This window comes from Astyanax mexicanus, chromosome 21 (assembly GCF_023375975.1).
Source record: "Astyanax mexicanus isolate ESR-SI-001 chromosome 21, AstMex3_surface, whole genome shotgun sequence".
Lineage (NCBI taxonomy): Eukaryota > Metazoa > Chordata > Actinopteri > Characiformes > Acestrorhamphidae > Astyanax > Astyanax mexicanus.
Genome location: NC_064428.1, coordinates 25277906 through 25300099, shown reverse-complemented (window position 1 = coordinate 25300099; position 22194 = coordinate 25277906). Strand labels below are relative to the sequence as shown.

General features: G+C 37.8%; 1 protein-coding gene across 6 annotated transcripts in view; it reads left to right on the top strand.

The window, feature by feature from the left end:
* Positions 1 to 22194, top strand: part of sh3pxd2aa (SH3 and PX domains 2Aa) — a 204157-nt gene that overhangs the window by 125819 nt on the left and 56144 nt on the right. For all 6 annotated transcript variants that reach the window (XM_007251360.4, XM_022674731.2, XM_007251361.4 and 3 more), the window contains exon 6: positions 6546 to 6571. In XM_007251360.4, the coding sequence (XP_007251422.3) occupies positions 6546 to 6571 (26 nt within the window). The remainder of the gene's footprint in view (positions 1 to 6545; positions 6572 to 22194) is intronic.

Genomic DNA, 22194 nt, shown 5'->3' with positions numbered 1-22194 from the left:
AAAACTGTTGAAGCTACTAATTAACAATGACATTTGAAGCACATTTGCCAAGTATGAGCCAAATAAGTCTTCAGTAGGCTCTACAGTGAAAAAATAACTATTTTCAATTTATTCTATTTATCGCTATTTTCCAACCTAAATGGACAGAAGACAGGAACCTTTCACCCTATCAACACACAAATTTACACACATATATAGACTGATAATCTGATCTTGATTGCAAATTTTCAGCCAAATCGGACATGTTTTGCCTCTACAACGGCTGGAAAACTACAGCGATTTTGTAGGCCTCAAGCCTGTATTATCGCTTTTGTCAAATCTAAATTGACAGAAGTCAGGAACCTTTGACCCTATTGACACAGAAATTGACATACATATATAGACTGATATTGTGATCTTGATTGCAAATTTTGAGCCAAATCAGATATTTTTTGCCTCTAATATGGCCAAAGAGCAACAGCCATTTTGTAGGCCATAAGCCTGTATTATCACTTTTTTCAAACCTAAATGGTCAGAAGTCAGGAACCTTTGACCCTATCAACACACAAATATACATACATGTATATACAGACCACTTGATCATGAGTACCAATTTGGAGCCCAATCGGACTTTTCTTCTCTTTTTAATAAATAGAAACACACTGATAGGGAATATTCTGTCTTTCTGATAGAGTTATAGATTTCCAGCAGGTTATATGTGGTCTCTTGCTGCGCTCTGGTGGTCATTTGGTGAAACAGTTACAGTTGAATTATTCTAAATTAAAGCTCTGCTGAACTTATTCAATCTTGCTTGTCTTGCTTAATTGAAGATCTTTATCCTTCTTGGTCATGCTAGTCAGCCGCCTGGGTCATTCTTGTTTATGCTCCACACACTTAATTTTTTTTTAAATTTGCATAATATGCAAAACCTACTTTTGAGATCTTGTCCTTGGATCCTTGACCAATCATGACATGTTTGGTGTCAAACAGTTCAGCAGAGCTTACTCCTCAATAATTATTAAAAAAATCTTTACATTTATAAACAATATGGCCGCCATATGCAAATGAGTTCTACCATGGTGCAGTAAAATGTCTTTAACACATAACTTTTGAATGCTTAACCTGACACTAATACCACTTCAGTCCTTTGATCATTACATGATTCTCAGATACCCTGTCAGTTTAAGTAGACATACACCCCCCCCAGGGGGCGGAGCCAATGCTCGATAGCTGTTTCTCTAGAACCATACAAGCTATCAAGGTCGTCCTTGCCAATTATCATCTATGGCCCATGCACTATGGTACACCAAATGAAAATTTGATATGGACACTTTTGTGGTCACTATTAGCCAATCACATTCCAGCAAGCTTTTGACAGGCTGAATGTTAATCAGGTCAAAACTTATGTACTATTATTGATATTATTGGTTATTAATATGTGCCCTTGTCATGCCTCACTGCTAGGCTCTCCGAATGCCCACTAGAGTGCAGCAAGAGACCACATAAAACCTGCTGAACACTACAGCTCAATTTATCAATGCATTTCAACTAGTTTACTCACACCACTCATCTAGCATTGTCATTATGGTCTTTATGGTCACGCTGGTCACCTAGCTTGGTTATGCTGCCCATCCAGCTAGGTCATTGTGGTCATTCACATTGGTCATTATGGTCCTGCTGGTCATTCAGCTTTGTCATCATAGCAATGCTGGTCATCCAGCTTGGTCATACTGGCCAAACACCTTTGCCATGCTGGTCATCCAGTTTGGTGATGCCGGTCAACCGGCAACATGTTTTAAGCCTAACTGGCCTCCAGGGGCCTCTTTGTCTGTAACGCTCGAACCCCGTAAATCGCCGCTTGTTATTATTATTATTATTCTTTTTCTCCTGAAAAAACAGTTGTGCAGCCTAAACCGTAAGTCATAGAGAAATTAAACTTGGTAGGTAGATGTAGGATCAGTGCATCTCGGTGGACAACAAAAATGGCACCGATTGGTCAAGTGGTGGCGCTATAAACAAGGAAATTCATTTTTCACAATTTTCTCAATAACTCAAAAACCATAAGACCTACATTCAAAATTCTTTTTTTGATGGATTCCTTGGGTCAATACCAACAACTTTCCAATTTGGACCATGCACTTCCGTCTATATAGATTTTGTGCTAATTTGCATAATATGCAAAACCTACTTTTGCAAACTAGTCCTAGGAATTTTGACCAATCCTGGCATGTTTGGTATCAAAACACTCGTGAGAGCATGCGCTTCAATATTCATTAAGAAAAAGTTGAAATATGTAAACAATATGGCCGCCATATGCAAATTAGTCCTTCCGGATATATGCCCCATTCACTTCAAGAGGTAAATTTGGAGCACTGTTTCTCAGCAACCGTGCAACCTAGCAAGTTGAAACTTTGCATGCAGAATCTATCATACAGCCTCTAAAGGATGTTCAAAGGGCAACTTAATCAATCAACATGGCTGAACACCATCAGCCAATCAGCATTCAGCAGACATTTTGGCAGGCTGAATGTTGCCCAATCTGGATGATATTTGGCAGTTATGTTCAGGTGGAGACACTGTAGTGACCTGCAAAGTGCTGAAACAATCCGCCCACTGGGGGGGCGCTGTTCCAAAAAAACGATTATATGTCAATCATGCTGTACTATTTTGACATCTAATTGTTTTTGCCATATTCAGTACAGTGGCTCTGACAAATTTCTCAATACAACTATGTTTAAAAAGTGCTTTGTTCATTCATAATTGCTAATTGTTTGAAAATAGCTATATTGAAACTACTCTCTGGATATTTGGCCTATCACCTCCATTTCAGTCTTGCTGCACACTGTAGAGTCTCTAGGTAAATGTTCATTAAAAACATTTGTGAAAATTTCACATACAATACTCTCCAGGCATCAAGCAATCTGTGCGTCCTTGGAATTTCTAACCTAAATTGCTGTAACTCTGCAGTATTTGCTGTAATCTCACAATGTTAAAGACCTCTGTACAATATCACTCTGATGAAGCGCCATTTAATACAGAACTAGATTAAGAATAACTTGACATTACATGTCATATCAGAACATGCACTCATTTGTGCCTCTTCTCAACATTAATAACAGGTGAAAGACTTTTGATCATTTCTAAATGTGACAGAATGTCTCCAATTGTGTTAGACCTTCTTACACATCACCATCCTATGCTCTAGTAGGCACCATTGTGCTAGTTGGTGCTTGATGAAGCGCCATTTAATTCAGAACTAGATTTATAATAACTTCGTAATTACATGTCATATCAGAACATTCACTCCTTTGTGTTAATTTAAACTTGTTTGGTCAAACATTTCAGCTTGTTCTGCAAAGGTTCAAAGGTCAATCTGAATACCACTTTGTGAACATTCTGGTTGAAGCCACCTGATCAATACCAATAACATGTAGACACCTTTTGACTAGTTCTAACTCACTTAATGAATATCCTACAAAGTTCACTAGATTTACATGTGAATTTAAGCACTGATCAGGTTGAAAGGCCTCTGCTCAACATTAATAACAGGTGAAAAACTTGATAATTTCTAAATGTGACAGGGCATCTCCAATCATATTAGACCTTCTTACACATCACCATTCAATGCTCCAGTAGGCACCATTGTGCAAGTTGGTGCTTGAACCCGATGATTGCCGCTTGCGGCTATATATATATATATTTTTTTAATTATTTAAATTTTTAACTTTTCGAAAGCGCAGCGACTCAGCTCTGATACATCAGCTCACAGATGCCTTGTGCTGATTGAAAAAAAGCGCCATCTACCCACCCAGAGAGACCAATTGTGCTCTCTCGGGGCTTCGGTAGCCGAAAGCAAGCTACATGAACAGGATTCGAACTTGCGATCTCCTGATCATAGTGGCAGTGCTTAGCCCACTGGATCATTCGGAGCTCCAAAGAGCATTGTTTTTAAACATATCAATAATTTGCACATGCATTTGTTAACATTTTTGCTCTTTGATGGATCTTTAGAATATTTCGCAGTCCTGAAATGTAAAAATGGATCTATATTAAGAAATTAAATGAAGTTATAAAGACTTTTTTTGAAATATCTTTTTCCAGTTTCTGACCCCAAAAATGTCCTGGCTGAGCAGCTATGTTGTTAACAGGAAAGAATCTGTAAATCTGCTTTTTGGAAGAGTTATTTCTTTAAGCGTCTGAGGCCTGTTTCTGTTACCCCGACAAAGGAGGCCATTCTGGATCACTGTCGTTCCAGGACGTTCTGAGTGACCTCAGGGTTTATGGGTAGAAAGGGTGCTTTCATTTGCCACTGGGAGACACAAAGGGAGAGATTGATAGGGGAATGGATGTAGAGGACAGAGAGATGCTAAGAGATGAGAGGAGAGTGAGAGGGAGAGATGCGAATGGAGGGATGAGTGCAGGTATGAAAAGCTCATCATACTTGTACTTAATTGCATTTGCTAATATATACTGCATGTTTATTCCTGCATTTTATGTCTGCAATTAAAAATATTGGGACAAATTTACTTACCACATTGTGGAGCTCATATGTCTTCTCACAACACTTATTTGGTCTTATTCTTCCTGCAAACATACAGTTGCAAGAAAAAGTATGTGTACCCTTTGGGATTACTTGGATTTCTGCTTAAATTGGTCATTAAATGTGTTCTGATCTTCATCTAAGTCACAGCAATAGACAAACTGAAACTAATACAACACAAAAAGTATATGTTTCAATGTTTTTATTAGTATTAGTTTAAGCAGACTATGTTTGTCTATTGTTGTGACTTAGATGAAGATCAGAAGACATTTAATGACCATTTTTTTCAGAAATCCAAGTAATCCCACCGGGTTTGCATACTTTTCTTGCAACTGTATCAGTGCAGGGTCTTTATTCTTCCATTGGTGGAGTCTTTTGGTCCAGAGAAATCTAGAGAAGTGCCAATGCTTCTGGACATGGTTAACATAGAGCTTCTGGTTTCATACAAATGATCAGATGTGCTTGGTGTCCACTCATCCATGGAATGGTCATACACCTTCCCCCCATCATCACTCAAAATAAGGCTAGTCATCCAGTCCCCATATTGCACTTCTGATAACTGAAGGATTATCAGAAGTGCAGGAGTACCCTAATGCTGCACTAAGCTATTAACACACATATATCCGCTGTAATGTGTCTTAAAGCTCTTTTCTCCACAAGACCGGTGCCATCTGGGACAGTCCCCTCATAATCCAGGGCTTCAATTTGTCAGGGCACCCCGTTTTCAGTCAGGGAATGGATTAGGAGTGTCACGTCCGACATAAGGGAATACTATAGCAAAGTAAAGTGGTCTTCCTCGACATATTTGGATTTTACATGTTGTGAACTTTTACTCAATGTGTGGTAATGCTTAGATGATTTCAGGTGTAGTCTAATTAAACTTTTGGGTAGTGTGCCTTTGGGGAGAGATCGTTAAATGCGGAAACACCTCTTGTTAAATGCTAGGGTTGCTGTTTTGTGAAGATGTAGCTGGTCAACTTTATCTTTTCTGTAGTGTCTTGAATGAGAAACCTTTGCTGTTATAAACTAGAACCGTATCCTCTTGAATGTTTTTTGTGGTATTAGTTTAAGCAGACTGTGTTTGTCTATTGTTGTGACTTAGATGAAGATCAGAACACATTTAATGATCGATTTATGCAGAAATCCAAGTAATCCCAAAGGTTTCACATACTTTTTCTTGCAACTGTATATGTTGTATGACTTGTATTTCTATATTATGTTTAGAAATAAACATAGAGTTTATATTATTATATTACCTCCTGACACTCCTGTAACCTGTGTATGTGTGAAAATCACCCTAGTCCGCATTGGCGTAATTTTCTATAAATAGTTCATCCTCACTTCTCACCTTCCCTCTTTCTCTGTTTCTGTCTCTTCCTCCTTTTCTCTCTCTCTCTCTCTCTCTCTCTCTCTCTCTCTCTCTCTCTCTCTGCACATCTTCCGACCACATGACTCATTCAGACAGATTTGTAGAGACCCCCATCCCAACAGACACACACACACACACACACATAGAGTACATATACTAAACTGCTTATAGCTTAGCTGCTAAATAGCTAATCCAATTATAATCCATTAAGCAGGACTTGAGAGGGTCCTTCCTTCCTGTATTCTCTGGAGTAAAGCACTAAGGGGATTTGATGGGTGGGTGAGGGGGCTGAAGGGGTGGGGTGGGGGTGCTGGGGGAGTGTGGTTGCTGGGATGGACAGACACAGAGACCAGAGAGTGGCTCTGTTTGGGTCACATGATGTGCTCGCTGCCCTTTCTCGGCAGCACAGTCGCACACCCTCGTGCTCATTCACAGAAACACACACACACAGACACTTGCTCTCTACATTGACATACGTTCCGCTGGCGCTGTTGCATGCGCACGTGTGTGTGTGTGTGTGTGTGTGTGAGTGTTTGTGAGAGTGTGTGAGTGCTGGACAGTGCTGGAGCAGGTTGTGCCGGCTGCCTGCAGGACACAGCGATATTCAGACGGGTCTCTAATCATGTCTCTCTGCTGTCTCTCCTGCCTCTTTTTCAGGGACTATGGCTCCAAGCGCAAATCAGGTAAGACTATGTTAATTCATGCATAACATCTTTTCTCTCTCTCCCATCCTCACACACTAACACACTCCATCCTCCCTTCCTTCCTTAACCTGTTGATCTGAACGGGAGCTAACGAGCGTTGTTGTGTGTTGACTGACTGCTAGCATGAGTCTGCAGCCTTACTCAGCATCTCCTGTCTACCTCTGTCTGCTGATGACTTGCAGTTTTTGGGGGATTAAAATGCAGTAAGGATTTTCAGTACGCAGTTTGGAAAAGGTTCAATATTCTGATATTTTCCAAGTAGACCACAGTTTAAAAATTCTGTATTAAGGTTATTGGATCATAATGACATTCAAATGAATAAGATTGCAGTTTTCTTTTATTTTCTTCTTTTAAAAATGAAACAAGGGCATCTCACATCACATACAGCTAACATATACATTGATTAATTATATAAGGCAAATAAGGCATATGATTGCTTGTAAGAACTCCAAAACACATTAAAACAGATGCAGGTAAACATAAATACAGTAACACTAATGTCTTAGTTTGAAGAAAGTACATGACAGCTGTAGGATGAGCTAGAGTTTCAGCCAATGTCTGGATTTGTGTTGATTTGCCAAAGCAGGTGCTGATATGATAATTACTATAAATAACACTGGACTCCAATGAGGAGAGCTTAAAGTATGTAATAAATGCTAGACAGATAGACAGAGAGACAGTCAGATAGATAGATAGAGGGTAGGTAGATATCCCAAAAGACATACAGAAAGATAGATGTAGACAGGCACTTTGATAGATTGATAGGTGAACAGAAGGAAAGACAGAAAGTCAGGTGGGAATACAGACAGACAATGTACATATGTAAATAGAGAGATTGATGCGTGAACAGACAGACAGACAGATAGACAATATACATGTGAATAGACAGATTAATAGGTGAACAAATAGATACATATATAGACAGACAGACAAATGGGTAGACGGGCAGACAGATAGATATACATATTTGAATAGACAGATTGGTAAGTGAACAAATGGATACATAGATAGACAGACAGACAGACAGACAAGTGGGTAGACAGTAGGGGTGTCACGATTTCGATATTTCATCTAAATCGATCGAAATTATGTCATGGTTTCAAGCCTCGAAGTCAACAAGATGATCGACGATCCCTCCCCCTAAGCTACGCTAGCACGTGCACGCTACGCAAATGACGCAGCACACTGTAGCCGACCTTTCTCCAGAGCAGCCCTTTCTCCAGAGAATGTGGACATTCTCATCTTCTTACAGAAAAACTTGAAAATATAAAAATAACAGTTGTTTTGTCTAGCCTCAAATAAGTTAATAGTTTTGGTACCTTAAGGAGCATCTTTCTCTCAGATAAAGTTAATAATATATCTTTGTTAAAGAAAAAAACTTGTCATTCTCAGGGACCGAAAAAGTCTTAGTCTTATTTTTCATGTTTAACTGTTATAGTAGGATAGAGTTCAGTTTGTTAAGGCTCTAATTTGTATATATTTTGTACATGACTGTTCATGTGTTTCTTTATTATTTATTTTATGTTGCACATTGTTTTAATAGTGCACACGGCTGCTACCAAAAAAAGCCACTAGATGGCATTACATATATATCTTAATTCAATTATTGAAATTTGACCATTAGTGCCTGATGTGGTGTATTACAGATCACTTGTATCACTTTGCATCACCTATATCAAGCCCACCTTTTGAAATAAGATATTGTAAATTTGATTAATCAAACCAATGACTGACCATACACTAATCTAAAACTGGCAAAGGCCTCTCTGCTGTAAAAAAAAAAAAAAAAAGAAAGAAAATCGACAATTGAATCAAATCGTGACCCTAAAATCGGAAATAAAATTGAATCGAGGATTTAGAGAATCGTGACACCACTAGAAGACAGACAGACCGACATACAAACTCGATGAATACATGTGTGAATACATGTCTGCCCTGGTCAGATGAAACCAAAATCCAACTTTTTGGCCACAATGCAAATTATGTTTGGCTTAAAAGGAACACAGCTCATCACCCTGAAGACACCATCCCCACTGTCAAACATACTGGTGGCAGCATCATGATTTGGGCCTGCTTTTCTTTAGCAGGGACAGGGAAGATGGTTAAAATTGATGGGAAGATGGATGGAGCCAAATACAGGACCATTCTGGAAGAAAACCTATTGGAGTCTGTAAAAGACCTCTATTTAGATAGGTAGATACAATAAGATAAACAGACAGCTATATAAACATGGAGAGAGAGAGACAGAGAGAGAGAGAGAGAGAGAGAGAGAGAGAGAGATAGAAGTTACTTTTAAGAGCAAAGGAATGATGTGAATTACTCGTCCAGTCTTGTGTCCAGTTGAGTTCAGTTGAGCTGTGCTCTGCAGGGTGGGGTTATAAGTCAGTAAGTCAGTGTGTATCTTGGGGCTGGATGGAGGATGTGAGTCAGTCAGAACTGAGTCCTGCTGATAGTTCTGGACTCGAGCTCAGGACTGTGATAGGATGATGAGACTCGGATGGTGTCGAGAGCTCTGTATCAGGCTTGGGGCTGGTATTCTGGAATTGAGAGAGGAGAAGGGCCGTGTGAAGGTTTGTGTTGTGTTACTTGTTGTTCTTTGTGGTGTTATTTGATTGATGCTGGTGAAGCTATCTGAGATGTGAGGGAGGTCTGGAGAGAAGTCATTCTGACTTATGTTCTGTTCTGACACTAACCAGATGGATGGAGCTTTTGGGGTTTGCTCATTTTTAATTGAAGCGTGTTTGGGTGCGTGTATTTATCATCCAGAGTGTAGACGTGCATGTCTTTGGCAGAGTGCTGAATTTCGAAGCTGACCAGATGCACAGGCGTCTGTGAGGAGAACACGCATCCGCACAGGAAGCAGGGGTTGCCTGTTGTCATTATGGAATACACCAATAAAGACTTTGGGACAGCCATGCCTTTTATAATTTAAGGTTTAGCATTGTCATGTTTTATACATTTTTATTTCAAATTTTCTCCCGTTTTTTACCCCAATTTATCTGGCCAATTGTCCCACCCATTCAGCTGCTAGTGCTGCTTCAACAGAAGGAGGGTAAAGACTAGCACATGCTTCCACCAACACATGTGAAGCCAGTCACCACCTCTTTTCGAACTGCTGCTTATGGAGTATTGCAGAGTAGCATCACAGTGCACTCAGAGAAAAGCGCAGTGACTCAGTTCTGATACATCAGCTCACAGACGCCCTGTGTTGATTGACATCACCCTAGGAGGGATGTGGGAAGGGAGCACCATCTACCCACCCACACCATCTTAGGGCTCTGGCAACAGACGGCAAGCTACATGACCGGGATTCAAACCAGCGATCTCCTAATCATAGAGGCAGCGCTTTAGTCCACTGGACCATTTAAAGCCCCAGTATTGTTATGTTAAAGCTTTTTGAAGTGGACATTCCTGGAAAAGTTGTCTTGAAAGCAGCATATGTAGCTCTAAGATCTCAATGTTTTCATCATAGAAGTATATTGCCACACCCTTTTTGTCCTTAAGTCTGGAGCACGTATCGCTAAGCTCCTTAGCGCTAAACACTTGTGATCCCCACCCTTAGATGACACTGAATCAAGAACAGTCATCAACATATAACAATAGCTGAGAGAACAACTTAAGGAAAGCATTTTTGGGCTAATCTTTTTCAAACACTACAATACAAAGTCACATTCACAAATAGCACTTAAAACGTAAAACTGTGTAAAACAGAAACCTTATGTCAACCATGTCCAGAAGTGTGCATTGACTTTTCTGAGCTTGGAGGCATTTGGGATAGGCAATCACACAGGGGCAACATGTGTGACGAAGAAGATGAAGATGAAAGACTTCAAAGAAGACAAAGAAGAACCAAAGACGAAGAAGAACCATCCAGACTGTTATCAGCAAAAGTCCAGGGGCGTCACAATGCCCATTTTCACACCTTTTTCCTGTGTCATTTAAAAAGCATCGGTGCTTGTGAATACATCTACGCTGATTAAGGGTGTGGTGATCTTGAAATGAGGTGTGTTCAGGTAAATTACTTGCAAATTGATAACTTGGCATTGAAAAACACAGGTATACCCTTGATTAGTTAAGAGAATTTTGCATCCTTTCAAGTTGTTCTAAGAGTACTTTTCCCGCCGTTACGATAGCAAAGACACACTGACATGCCCTAGATTAAGGTGCACAGTGCACAGTTAATGGCTTACTTATAACTTGCTAAAATTGTGCCCTAAAAACATTGTTCTGTCATGGCAAGGAGTTCTGTCAGTACACTTCTGTGTTGATATAATTAGTGAAAAAAAATAAATGGAGATCTTTTTCAAGGACATTCATGATTTTTATTTTTTTTCCAACAAGACAGTGTGAAACCACATGCTGCACATTTTACAAAGGCATTGCTGTCCCAACTTTTTTTCTGCTGTTGTCATAGTTAAAAGAGGTTCTGGTATACACTGTTTGACATTTTATAGAGCAACACTTTAGCTTCTTTCTGTAGGTTTAGCATTAGCATTTAGCACATAATGCACTACTTCACAGTCTTGAGCAATTTGAGATCGTTCTGATTTTTTACGGTGCCAAAAGCCAGGCCGGATCAGTGCTGATATGTTTGTCCCAGGATCTACAGTAACTTGCATAGGATTCCTTTTCGCTTGTTTTCTTGGGCAGTCTGCGAGCATATGGATAAATTAATCAAGCTCTTGTCGTTTCCAGCTCTGGGCTGTTTGCCTTCCATCTTAATTGCCTCTCTCGGCAGGGCTGGCAGGTGGAACTCCAGCGAACAGCTGGAAAGTGTCATTTAGCTCGGGGTGATTTCAAAAACAAACTGGGTTTTAATCGTTAGGCGTGGACAGTTCTGACTCTTACATTTCCACCAGTTTGCCAAAAAGAAGAAAAATACAATTCCTGCTGATGTCACCGAGTATTGGGTTGCGAGGAGCATCGACAGGAAAATATGCCTTTCCTCAAAAGTTAAAGGTGCTGGAATGTGTGGAAGAAATTTGGAAGGCATGATTCGTTACATTGTCTTTGGACTGGAAGGAGGCCTTGCTTAGTAGGAGTGATAAGGGTCAGTTGGGGTTGGCAATATGATATATACCACAAAATAATATTGTGGTAGTTCCCACACATCTCCACCTTCACAGTTTAAAATGCAGAGTGTTGTGCAATCACAGAAGTAACATGTTGAGATTCAGTCATAGGTTGCCAGGCCTGTATAGAACTCTCAAGAGAGATTGCCAGTTAAATTCAGAACCCTCACTGGGGCGATTCTGACAATAGTTGTAAGACCTGAAGGGAGTCATGTGAGATCATACAGGAGAGAAGTTGTTTGGTTTATAGTAAAACCAGCTATAGTACTTACGTATATTCTGTTCTATGCCCAGTTTTCCAAAAGCAACCTTAGCATTAAGAACATCTTAACCTGGAGAGAGAGTGCTCAGTGTGAAGCTTGCTCGACCACCTAAAAATCCACCTAAAAAAGTATTTTACTGCATGTAAAAAAATCATACATAGTTCATAATCGGAGTAAAAGTTCATTGACATCCATTGCAAGATAATTACGTACAGAATTGTAAAACAAATCACCAGCAATTTTGCGTTTTGTGAGTTTCAGTCATATCAAATGTATTATATTTCAACCATTTGTAAAATGTATGTTAAATTTTAGTTTTGTCAACCCAATATTCTGTTGCGTCTCATCCTGTGAAATGAGTGTCTCGTCATACCCCCAAAAAACAAAGAAAAATAACTTTAATTTATTTACTTTTATTAGTACTTTAGTAATAGTAACATTTAGTAACATTTTCATTTTATAATTTTTTCACAATATTTTTTACTTTTTTTTTTCTTTTAATTTTAAGTCTTATTATTCAAATCCTAATTAAAACAATCATCCTTTATTTGATGTAGTTAATTTCAATTCAATATCCTCTCTTTGTGATGATTTAAATATTGCTTTCATTTTTTTCTTTCTCTCCAAGCCAAAATGAAGGTTATTTTAATGACTGATTGCTTAATTCCAAGATTAAAACAATACTCTATGTTTTTCCCCGTTATGTAATTATAAGACTTGGACAGTACAGTTGTACAAATATAACAAACAAAACTTTTGTAAATGTAACAAAATAAATAATGTAACATAAAAATAAAACAAAGCATATACCACAAAAAAAAGCTTCACAGTAAATAGCAAGAATATACAAAAATAAACAGTGAGATGATTGTATCATATGGAGAATTTTCTACTCAGGACTTGATGACCCTACTGTCAAAAAAAATCCCACTGTAAGAAATGTGTGTTTATGTGCCTTCGCCCCATTCCAAACACAAATTATCCAGTTAATCACGCTTTCAGGACCATCTGTCCAGCTAAATCGAGCTCAAAATGGGAAGCACATCTCCAGCTCCAGGACAAAAGCCCTCTGCTTCAAATACCACAGTCTTTCCAAGTCCTTCAAGCTTGAGTCTAATCGCACTTTATGGATTGTCCTCGAGATTCGAGACACTTTGCTTCAGTTTGTCGGGCTGGAGTCCCTCAGCGCTTTGCTTAAGGCCTGTGGAATGACAGTAATGCCGATTTAGGAGGAAGGTGTCCTGGTGGAATCAGACACAGTTGATCCCAGGATGGGACTAACTGGGACTAAGAGGCTCCATCTGGCAAGCAAGATGGCACCTCTCGAGCGGGGGTTCTGGATCAGATCAAATTCCGTTTTGTTTGCCTGGTGCTCTCAGCAATTGACATAATAACCGAGCAGATTTACAGCAATCCAGGTCCAGATTCATGTCCCAGAGTCACGATTCATGTCCCAGAGTCACTATTCATGACTGAGAGGACTCATAAGAGGCAAGAGTATAAAAAAAAGGAAGCTGAATGGAAGCAAGACAAGAAAAGAAGGGTGCCATCTTCTTTTCATCTAAGAAGAACTATATCTATAGACTCAGGTAAATGCATTATTGTAGAATACTTGCTCTCTTTAGGAAATACAAACAGTAATTGTCATCAAATTCAAGTCAGGTCCTAAAATGTCCTCTTCTGTTTATAAATACAAGAGTAAAATGTATAGAAAGTGTAGAATATGCACTTTTGACCCATCCTTTGATTATTCCACCAAGTTATGAATTAAATATAATCAACCAAAACTTAAAAAGACAGATTTTAGGGTGTAACCACTCTATGGAACCTAAAAGGGAGGATAATACAGAAAATATTTTGCAAGATAAGCAGTGACTAATGTTCAGATTTTGATAAAGATCTGGAGATCCTGAGATATACTGGTTGGGCTGGACAGTCTCATCTTTTTCATAGAGATATGAGCACATGGAAGGTTGGGAGCTAATGCATGGATAGGTAATTCATAAAGGCTGATTACGGATCAGGAGACGTAAAGAGGAATGTGATGTTAGACCATTCATTAAAGTCTCTGAAGCATCAAGATGAGGCTGTTCGTCACGGACAGAGGGATGAATGGTACAGGCTTATAACACTGCATAGAAAAACACTGTATAAAGCATCAGCTAGGAATTTGCACTCAGTTGACTTGTCAGTGCACTCAGTGAAGATTAGTATTGCTAAAGAGATTAGTATTGCTAAAGAGATTATTTTTATTTGAATCTGATTAACTCAACAAACAAGCTTTTTTTTTAAATCTGTTTTAAAATCATTCAATCTTTGATTTCCAAAGATCAACACTTAAAATATTTCAATAATATTCTTTTTTTTAGATTAAGCTTTCCTTAAAGAAAATAAATATGTGTGAGATACTATTGGACACACTATCAACTCTTCTACAACTTACTGCAAATTCTTGATCGAAGAATATTCAAACTGTATGGGATGGACACAATTAGGAACAGGACACCATTAGGAACCTCTACAACTCTACAATGTTGAGACATCTGGCATGTTGCAGTGTTACACACGCGTTACACACCATTTCTGTATGTGTAGTTCCATAAATATGACCAAGACTTTCTCATATCAGTCTAAAGTATTAATAATTTATGCATCCTGAAAGCATTAGCAATAGCAAATAGCATTACAATCTGACGCTTTCACCCAATTCTGGGTGCAGTTCTTTCTTTGACATTGAGAATATTTGGTGTATTTGTGCGTTATTAAATCAGTCATACACACTACTATTTGTGGTCTTCATAGCCTCCATAGTGTAAGAATGTGCTAAAAACATATAAGCATATAATGTTAACAATTCTTGACATAAAAAGACTGTCATTTGTAAATGTTGGAATGTTGGAAATTCAGAGAACAATTATCAAAATGTCTAATTATCAGCACCTGTAAAGCTAAGCTATGTTAATTAAACAAAACTGTAATTCTTATTAAATAAAAAATAATAATTTCCGAAAAATCAGTCAAATGAGGGCTAGATGTTAATGATAAATAAATCTGTTTATTTGGATGAATTAAGATTTGTTTATTTACGGTAAGCTTACAGTATAGCGGTAATGCTTATGCTGCTCCAGCAGTGCTAGCTAGAGTTAGCAGCAGGCTACATGCCGATTATACTAACCTCTGGACGGCAAAAGAGCTAGCGCTTAGTGTTGTTAGTCTAAAAATGTGCTAAAAACATACAAACATATAATGCTAACAATTCTTGACATAAAAAGACTGTCATTTGTAAATGTTGAAATGTTGGAAATACAGAGAACAATTATCAAAATGTCTAATTAACTAAGTCAGGTGACATAATTTCCAGTTCCGACATCTGACTTTTGAAGTAGATTGTATGCAGTGTTATCTACAAAAAGCTGGCCATGTTTTTTCACAAAATGTTCGTTATAAAGCACAAAGCCTTGTTACAGTTCTGAAATTTCCAATACACAGTGTTCCCTCTCAGAACAGTCTGAGACATAAGGCAGCCGTATTACAGCCGCTCTATGGGGGTCCTGCTGAGTTTAACTCAGGCTTAGTCTGCTGTCAGCTTGCGGTGGTGTGTTTAGCTCCATAGCTACCAAATAATGCCGTTCAGTGCGTCAGAATAAAGCAATGGCACACAGCTTAATGCCCCCCAGGCCCTCGTAGCCACAAGCTTTTTAGTGTCTGCTTGTGGCCTTATTCTCCAAACTGTTTACCTGCATGCAGAACCAAATCCATCGTTTGTCTATTGTTCACCATAGCAATGTCCTGCTGACTCTGACAGAATGCTATATTTAAGAAGGATGGTGGACATTTGGTATAAATAATGGAAAGTCATAACTCTCTGAGCATTTCAGGAAGATGGAGTGGTTTCAGTTGTCTCTTGTGGTCAGAACGTTCTGAAGTCATTTTCTCATCTGGTCTGGTCATCCCTGCATTGTGTTTTCTGTTGGAAAATCTGGACGTGGCAACTTTTGTTTTGTTGCTTATTTATTTTAACTCTGTTCGAGAATGACGGAAAAAAATTTACATTGTACATTGTGGTAACATGTCATAAGCAGTAAACCGGTAAAACATTGGAAAAGCAAAGCCAAATAATGGAAAAGAGCGAAAAATATATACTTTTACTTTATACTAATTTACTTGACGTAATATTGCATTGTTTCCCCCAACATCAGGACTTTTTCCACCAGCTGTAGCAGGCCCAGATTTCACCTCTTCCTTTTCTGGACCCATTCTGACAAAGCATTTTAAGTAGCTGCTCTATACAGTGCAGAGACGTAGGGAAAGAGCTGGCAGGAAGAGCCATTCTTAAACTCTACTCAAATTAATAAAGGTACAGCATTACTTCGGTTTACTACCTCTTTTACCTAGTCACAAACTGACTGTCCATCTGAAGGATACAGAATGAGCTGTACAGTGCTAGGATAGTAACATGAGTTGAGTTAACTTAGCTGTAGCATGTGAATGTTTAACAAAGACTAACTGCTTTCTCTGTGTCAATTTCACTCACATGTTTCTTGAGAAGCAAAGAAACATGCTAGTAGAGGTAAATCCAAGATTAGAATAGCACTGGTGAGGAACACTTATGACTAAACAGACTAGCACAGCCAAGCTACATTTAAAGTACATGATTGGAAAAGCACTGCTTAAGTAAATGTATTGTATTGTGCATTCTACATTGTAGACAAACAAAGAATGTGTTGCTTACATCTAAAGTGCTATAAAAGGTGATGCTAATGTTATGTCTGAGCAGTGTACGGTTGTATAACTTCCATATGAAGACTCCAGAAGACTATGCACTTGAGTTAATATTTTTCACATTATAAGGCGCACCGGATGTTAAGGCGCACCATCAGTAAACGTCAATTTTTTTGGTCTATGTTTATACATAGGGCACACCAGATTATAAGGCGTCTTTTATGTTTTCCTTCTAATTTAGCACCTGTAAAAATTCGTTAAAAAAATATTTCCAAATATTTGGATATTTCCAAATCAGACAAGTCAAACAAGGGCTAGATGTTAATCCTGTGTGGATAAATCTGTTAATTTCGATTAATTAAGTTCTGTTTATTTACAGTAAACTTACAGTATAGCGGTAATGTTAATGCTGCTCCAGCGGTGCTAGCCAGAGTTAGCAGCAGACTACATGCCGATTATACTCACCTCTGAAAGGCCAAAGAGCTAGCTTTTAGCATGGTCAACGGGTAATGGTAATGCTGCTCCAGCAGTGTTGGCCAGGGTTAGCAGCAGACTACATGCCGATTTTACTCACCTCTAGACGGCCAATGGCTAATGCTAATACTGCTAATACTGGAGAACTAAACTGAAACTGTACTAGCTAAAGCTGCACTTCAGTGAAGAGGCTTTACTGCTCCTTACAACCTGACTGGTAAAATTCAAACATAAGGTCCACCAGAGTATAAGGCACACTGATGATTTTTTGAGAAAATTAAATGATTTTTAGTGCGCCTTATAGTGCGAAAATACATACTACATTTAGGTCTTTGGTACACATCGTATGGTTTCCATTAGATTATGTACAGTTATTTTTATCTATATATGGTTATTGTAATATGAGGACTGTGTTTTAACCACACAAGCCGATTATAACAGTTATATAGTTATCATAACAAGTGGTATATCGTGCAACCTTAGTGGATAACATCATTTCTTGGCAGAAAGTGGTTTGAGTTTGTGTTTTGCTGCACAGGGTTTCCTCCCTTTTGCTGCAACAGTTTTTTTTTTTTTACCCATGTGAGAGCCAGATGTGTGTGTTTGTATGTGTGAAAGAGAGAGCGAGAGATTAAGAAAGAGAGAGAGTGGCTGTAGGGGGAATGGCGGTCGGTCAGACGGACCCCTGCCCGCTTACGTGGCAGTGGGGATAAGGTTTCATTGTGACGTCGGACTGGCTAATACTGTTTACTCTAGAGCAGTGGGTGAACGCTGGGGGGAGAAAAACGAGTGCAAAAGCAGAAACAGAGGAGTACAGGACAGATGGAGGAGCTGGGGAGGGACTACTTTTAGTTGTGGAGGACAGGATGGCAAAAGAGAGTGTGTGTGTGTTTTCATTGAAGAAAAAAAAAACAGTCTTAAATGGGTCAGTGTGGTTTTACTACGAATTTGCTTTTTTAGCTTGGACTGCACTTTTCAAAAAATTCCACTCGCTAGTATGTAGTACTCTGCTCGGCTTAGCTCAGTGGCAAACCAAAAACTCCTGAGTCTGAGAAACAGGGCCTGTTGTTGTTGGGGTCACTATATTAAAACTTTAGTCAGTAGGTCAGTCGATTTGGAGTTAGAGATGCTAATGTTGCTAACGGCTAATTAAAGTAAAATATAGTAGATTTAGTTACTTTCTTAGCATAGTTTTGCTGTACTGTTAAATGAAATTATGAATACAAATGTTTTACTAAACTAATGCTAATGTGCTAATGCTAATATTCAGTATATTTATTCTATGTCTTAAGACATTTTCACACCTGTAGTTCGTTTCTTTGGTCCGGGTCAGTTGATGAGTTTGTATACTTGTATCGTTTCCTCCCTCTGTTTGGTTTGGTGTCAGACAGGCACCAAAATACCTAAATGCACCAAAATGCGCACCAATGAACCAAGCTAGCACACTGCATCCTTTGATTGGTCAGCGATTGGTCAAAGATTCTGTGTTCCAGCAGCAGAGACAGCGTTTGTTCATAGCTGTGGTAATTAGCGTTATCTCGCTAATATATCAGATTAAACTGCGCTTTATCAGCACTTTAGCCTAAATAAAAGGAATATATTTGATATTTTTGGGTTGGATTAAGACAGGATCACGCTTTCACCGCAATCAAACTGCTCTAGGTTTCATTTGGGACCAGACCGAGACCAGCTAGAGGATTAATTTTTTAGTTGAACTTCCATACAACCAAGTTTTAAGATACGATGTGAAATTATGTAAAATTTTATATGAAATTGTAATTATAGGAAACAAAAAACACAATAAAAAAAACTAGAATAAACCCTCGATCAAAATAAAAATTACTATGAACCCTATAAAACAAAATAAACCCTCTAAAAACATCAAAAAACAAAAATACAAACAAAAAATAAAACACAATAAAGCCTCAAACAAAACAAACTCTAATAAATAATCGACCCCTATAAAAATAAGCTCTCAAACTAAATAAAACTTAAAAAAAAATACCACCAAAAATTAAACCCCAAAAAAAACTAACTTCTGTCATTAATTACCATATCAGTAATGTAATGAATTATTTTTTTATATAAAATTTCCATACAAACAAGTTTTGGGATACAGTGTGAAAGTATGTAAAAGTTTACATCAAATTTTAATTACAGAACTACCTCCTATTCTGTTGACTGTTTTCAGTATTGCTAGAATAAAACAATGTTACTTTGTGTCTTTACTCAGCATCAGTGGCTGAGTGTGCAATAAAAAAAAAACATGTAAAAGAAAGGAAAAGGTAAGGCTTCAGTGCTAGTGCTGTAACTGATACTCTATAGTGACAGTAGGTGGTCGTCCACTGCAGAGGAAGTGTATTTATGGTGTTATCCTTTCAGCTTTTTTGGTCTCCCTATGTTTTTGTAGTGTGAACGGGTTGCTTAATTTAAAACACATTGTTAGCATGGCCTGTGCAGCTTGCTTTGCATAGATAATGCAGGCTAATGGTCCGTGTACCAATTTAATAATGCAGAACTCAGTAAACACACTATGAGGTGTTTGTGTGTATTTGTGTGTGTGTGTGTGTGTGTTCCACACCCTCCTCAGGGGGAAATTTTTAGTAGGGAGTAGCAGTCAATGTGTTCATCACGTGACTCACGTTGGAGGGAAAAAAAAAAACATCTTCCTGGACCAGAGAACAGATGTAGAACAGCCGGGTTCATTTACACGCATTCTCATTCCACTGTAACTACAGCATGTTTACACTAAAGACAGTAAAACAATGACCTAGAGGTGTGAGGATGCACACAATTCAGAAAACTAATATGTTCCAGCGGTCTCAATAACGCACAGATTTTGATGCAACTAAAATAGAAAATAGGCTTAATAATAGAGGACAAAAATTTACATACTTATGCAGATTATAATTCTAATTTCACAGCACAAAGCCAGAGGTGTGGACAAACTTTTATGTATGGCTGTATTTTAACATTCACTACATAAAAATACTATTTAGTAACGCAACAAACTTAAACCTTCAAACAAACTACACATTTAAAGTATAAATAAACCACTTCAAAAATAAACCTTAGAATAAATGCTCACACATAACAAAACCTCAAAACAAACTTATATATAAAAATTATATGAAACAAAATAAAGCCTTAAAAACCCAAACAAAATAAAAAACAAATAATCCCAAATTAAAGCCTCAACAAATAAAATAAACCCCCAGAATAAAGCCTTACAAACCCTAAAACAAAATAGCTCTCCAAAAAACTAAAAATAAGATGAAGGAAAATAAAGGCTTAAACTAAATAAACATTACTGTAAACCCAATAAATACAAAACAAACCACAATACAAAAATAACCCCTCCAAATAAACTATCAAACAAACAAAAACACAATAAAAAACTAAAATAAAGCCATAACCAAAATAAGCATTACCATAAAACCTATAAGTACTAAACAAACAAAAACCTTTCAAACAAACAAAAATGCAGGCAAAAAAAATGTCTTAAACAAAACAAACCCTAAAACAAAACTGCCCCCTGTAAAAATAAGCTCTCAAACTAAATAAATACTAAATTGAACCTCAAACTAAATAAACCTTTAAACAAAATAAATAAACAAAACCACCAATATATATTATAAGCCCCCTCAAACCTTAACTTGATTGTCTGCATCCAAACATCTTGTTATTGGTTCTTTTAGCAAAAAAAAAAAAAAAAAAAAAAAGAAGCACTAGATGAGACAGAGGGTTGTGTTGACTGCAGCTAAATTCTAATACACGTACTATTTACTATTTTTATATAAAATGAAATTACCACACCCTCATAATGAAGTGACAGGTTGTACAGGTGGAAACATACAGTTTACAGAGAAAACATATATTTTATTCCTGTTTCTCTTTTTATGCAGCACCACACTTTCCTAAAGCCAAATGTGCTGTTTTTTTCTCTTCCAGAGCTGGTTTGGATTGTCCTCTGGTTGATTTACAGTTGCAATACTAACCTTTTATTAGCAGCAGGGCCTCAGCACCTCTCCCTCTTACGCAGATCAACACCAAATCTCTCACAGGGAGGGGCTGTGATGTTTTGGATAGTTGTGTTGGAATGATGAAATGCTGTGAACACCCATGCCAACAACTGGCTGAAGCCATATGGAGCTTAGTTTTGACCACTCTGCCTCCTTTCTTTTTTTCTATAGACCATAAGGGAATTTTTAACACGTAGAAATAAGTAAGTTATTTTGCTTTGCTACACAGAACAGTTTTCGTACACTATTCGGATATTTGATTAAGTTATTAATAACATGAATTATATTATTACCTGTTACATAGTATGACTTGCACAAAATAATTGAAGTTTGTTAATTTTTTGGCTGATTAGCTGACCCAGATGGTTAAATGTCACCGATTGGGCGTTATTATATACAGCTCTGGACAAAAAAAAAAGAGACAACTCCAGTTTCTGATTCAGTTTCTCTGATTTTGCTATTTATTTATTTGTATGTGTGAGTAAAATGAACATTGTTGTTTATTTTATAAACTACGGACGACATTTCTCCAAAATTCCAAGTAAAAATATTTTTTCATTTAGAGCATTTATTCGCAGAAAATAAGAAATGGCTGAAAAAACAAAAAAGATGCAGAGCTTTCAGACCTCAAATAATGCAAAGAAAACAATTCATTCACATTTATAAAGTTTTTAAGAGTTCAGAAATCAATATTTGGTGGAATAACCCTGGTTTTTAATCACAGTTTTCATTCATCTTGGCATGTTCTCCTCCACCTGTCTTACACACTGCTTTTGGATAACTTTATGCCGTCACTCCAGGTGCAAAAATTCAACCAGTTCAGCTTGGTTTGATGGCTTGTGATCATCCATCTTCCTCTTGATTGTATTCAGGTTTTCAATTTGGTAAAATCAAAGAAACTCAACATTTTTAAATGGTCTCTTATTTTTTCCCCCCAAAGCTGTATATACTATATACTATAGCAGTTGAACCTGTGAGGGCGCTGCAGAGGTGGAAATTACCACAATAAAAGCGTTTTTTTAAGGTTAGGAAATGTTAACAAAAACTTT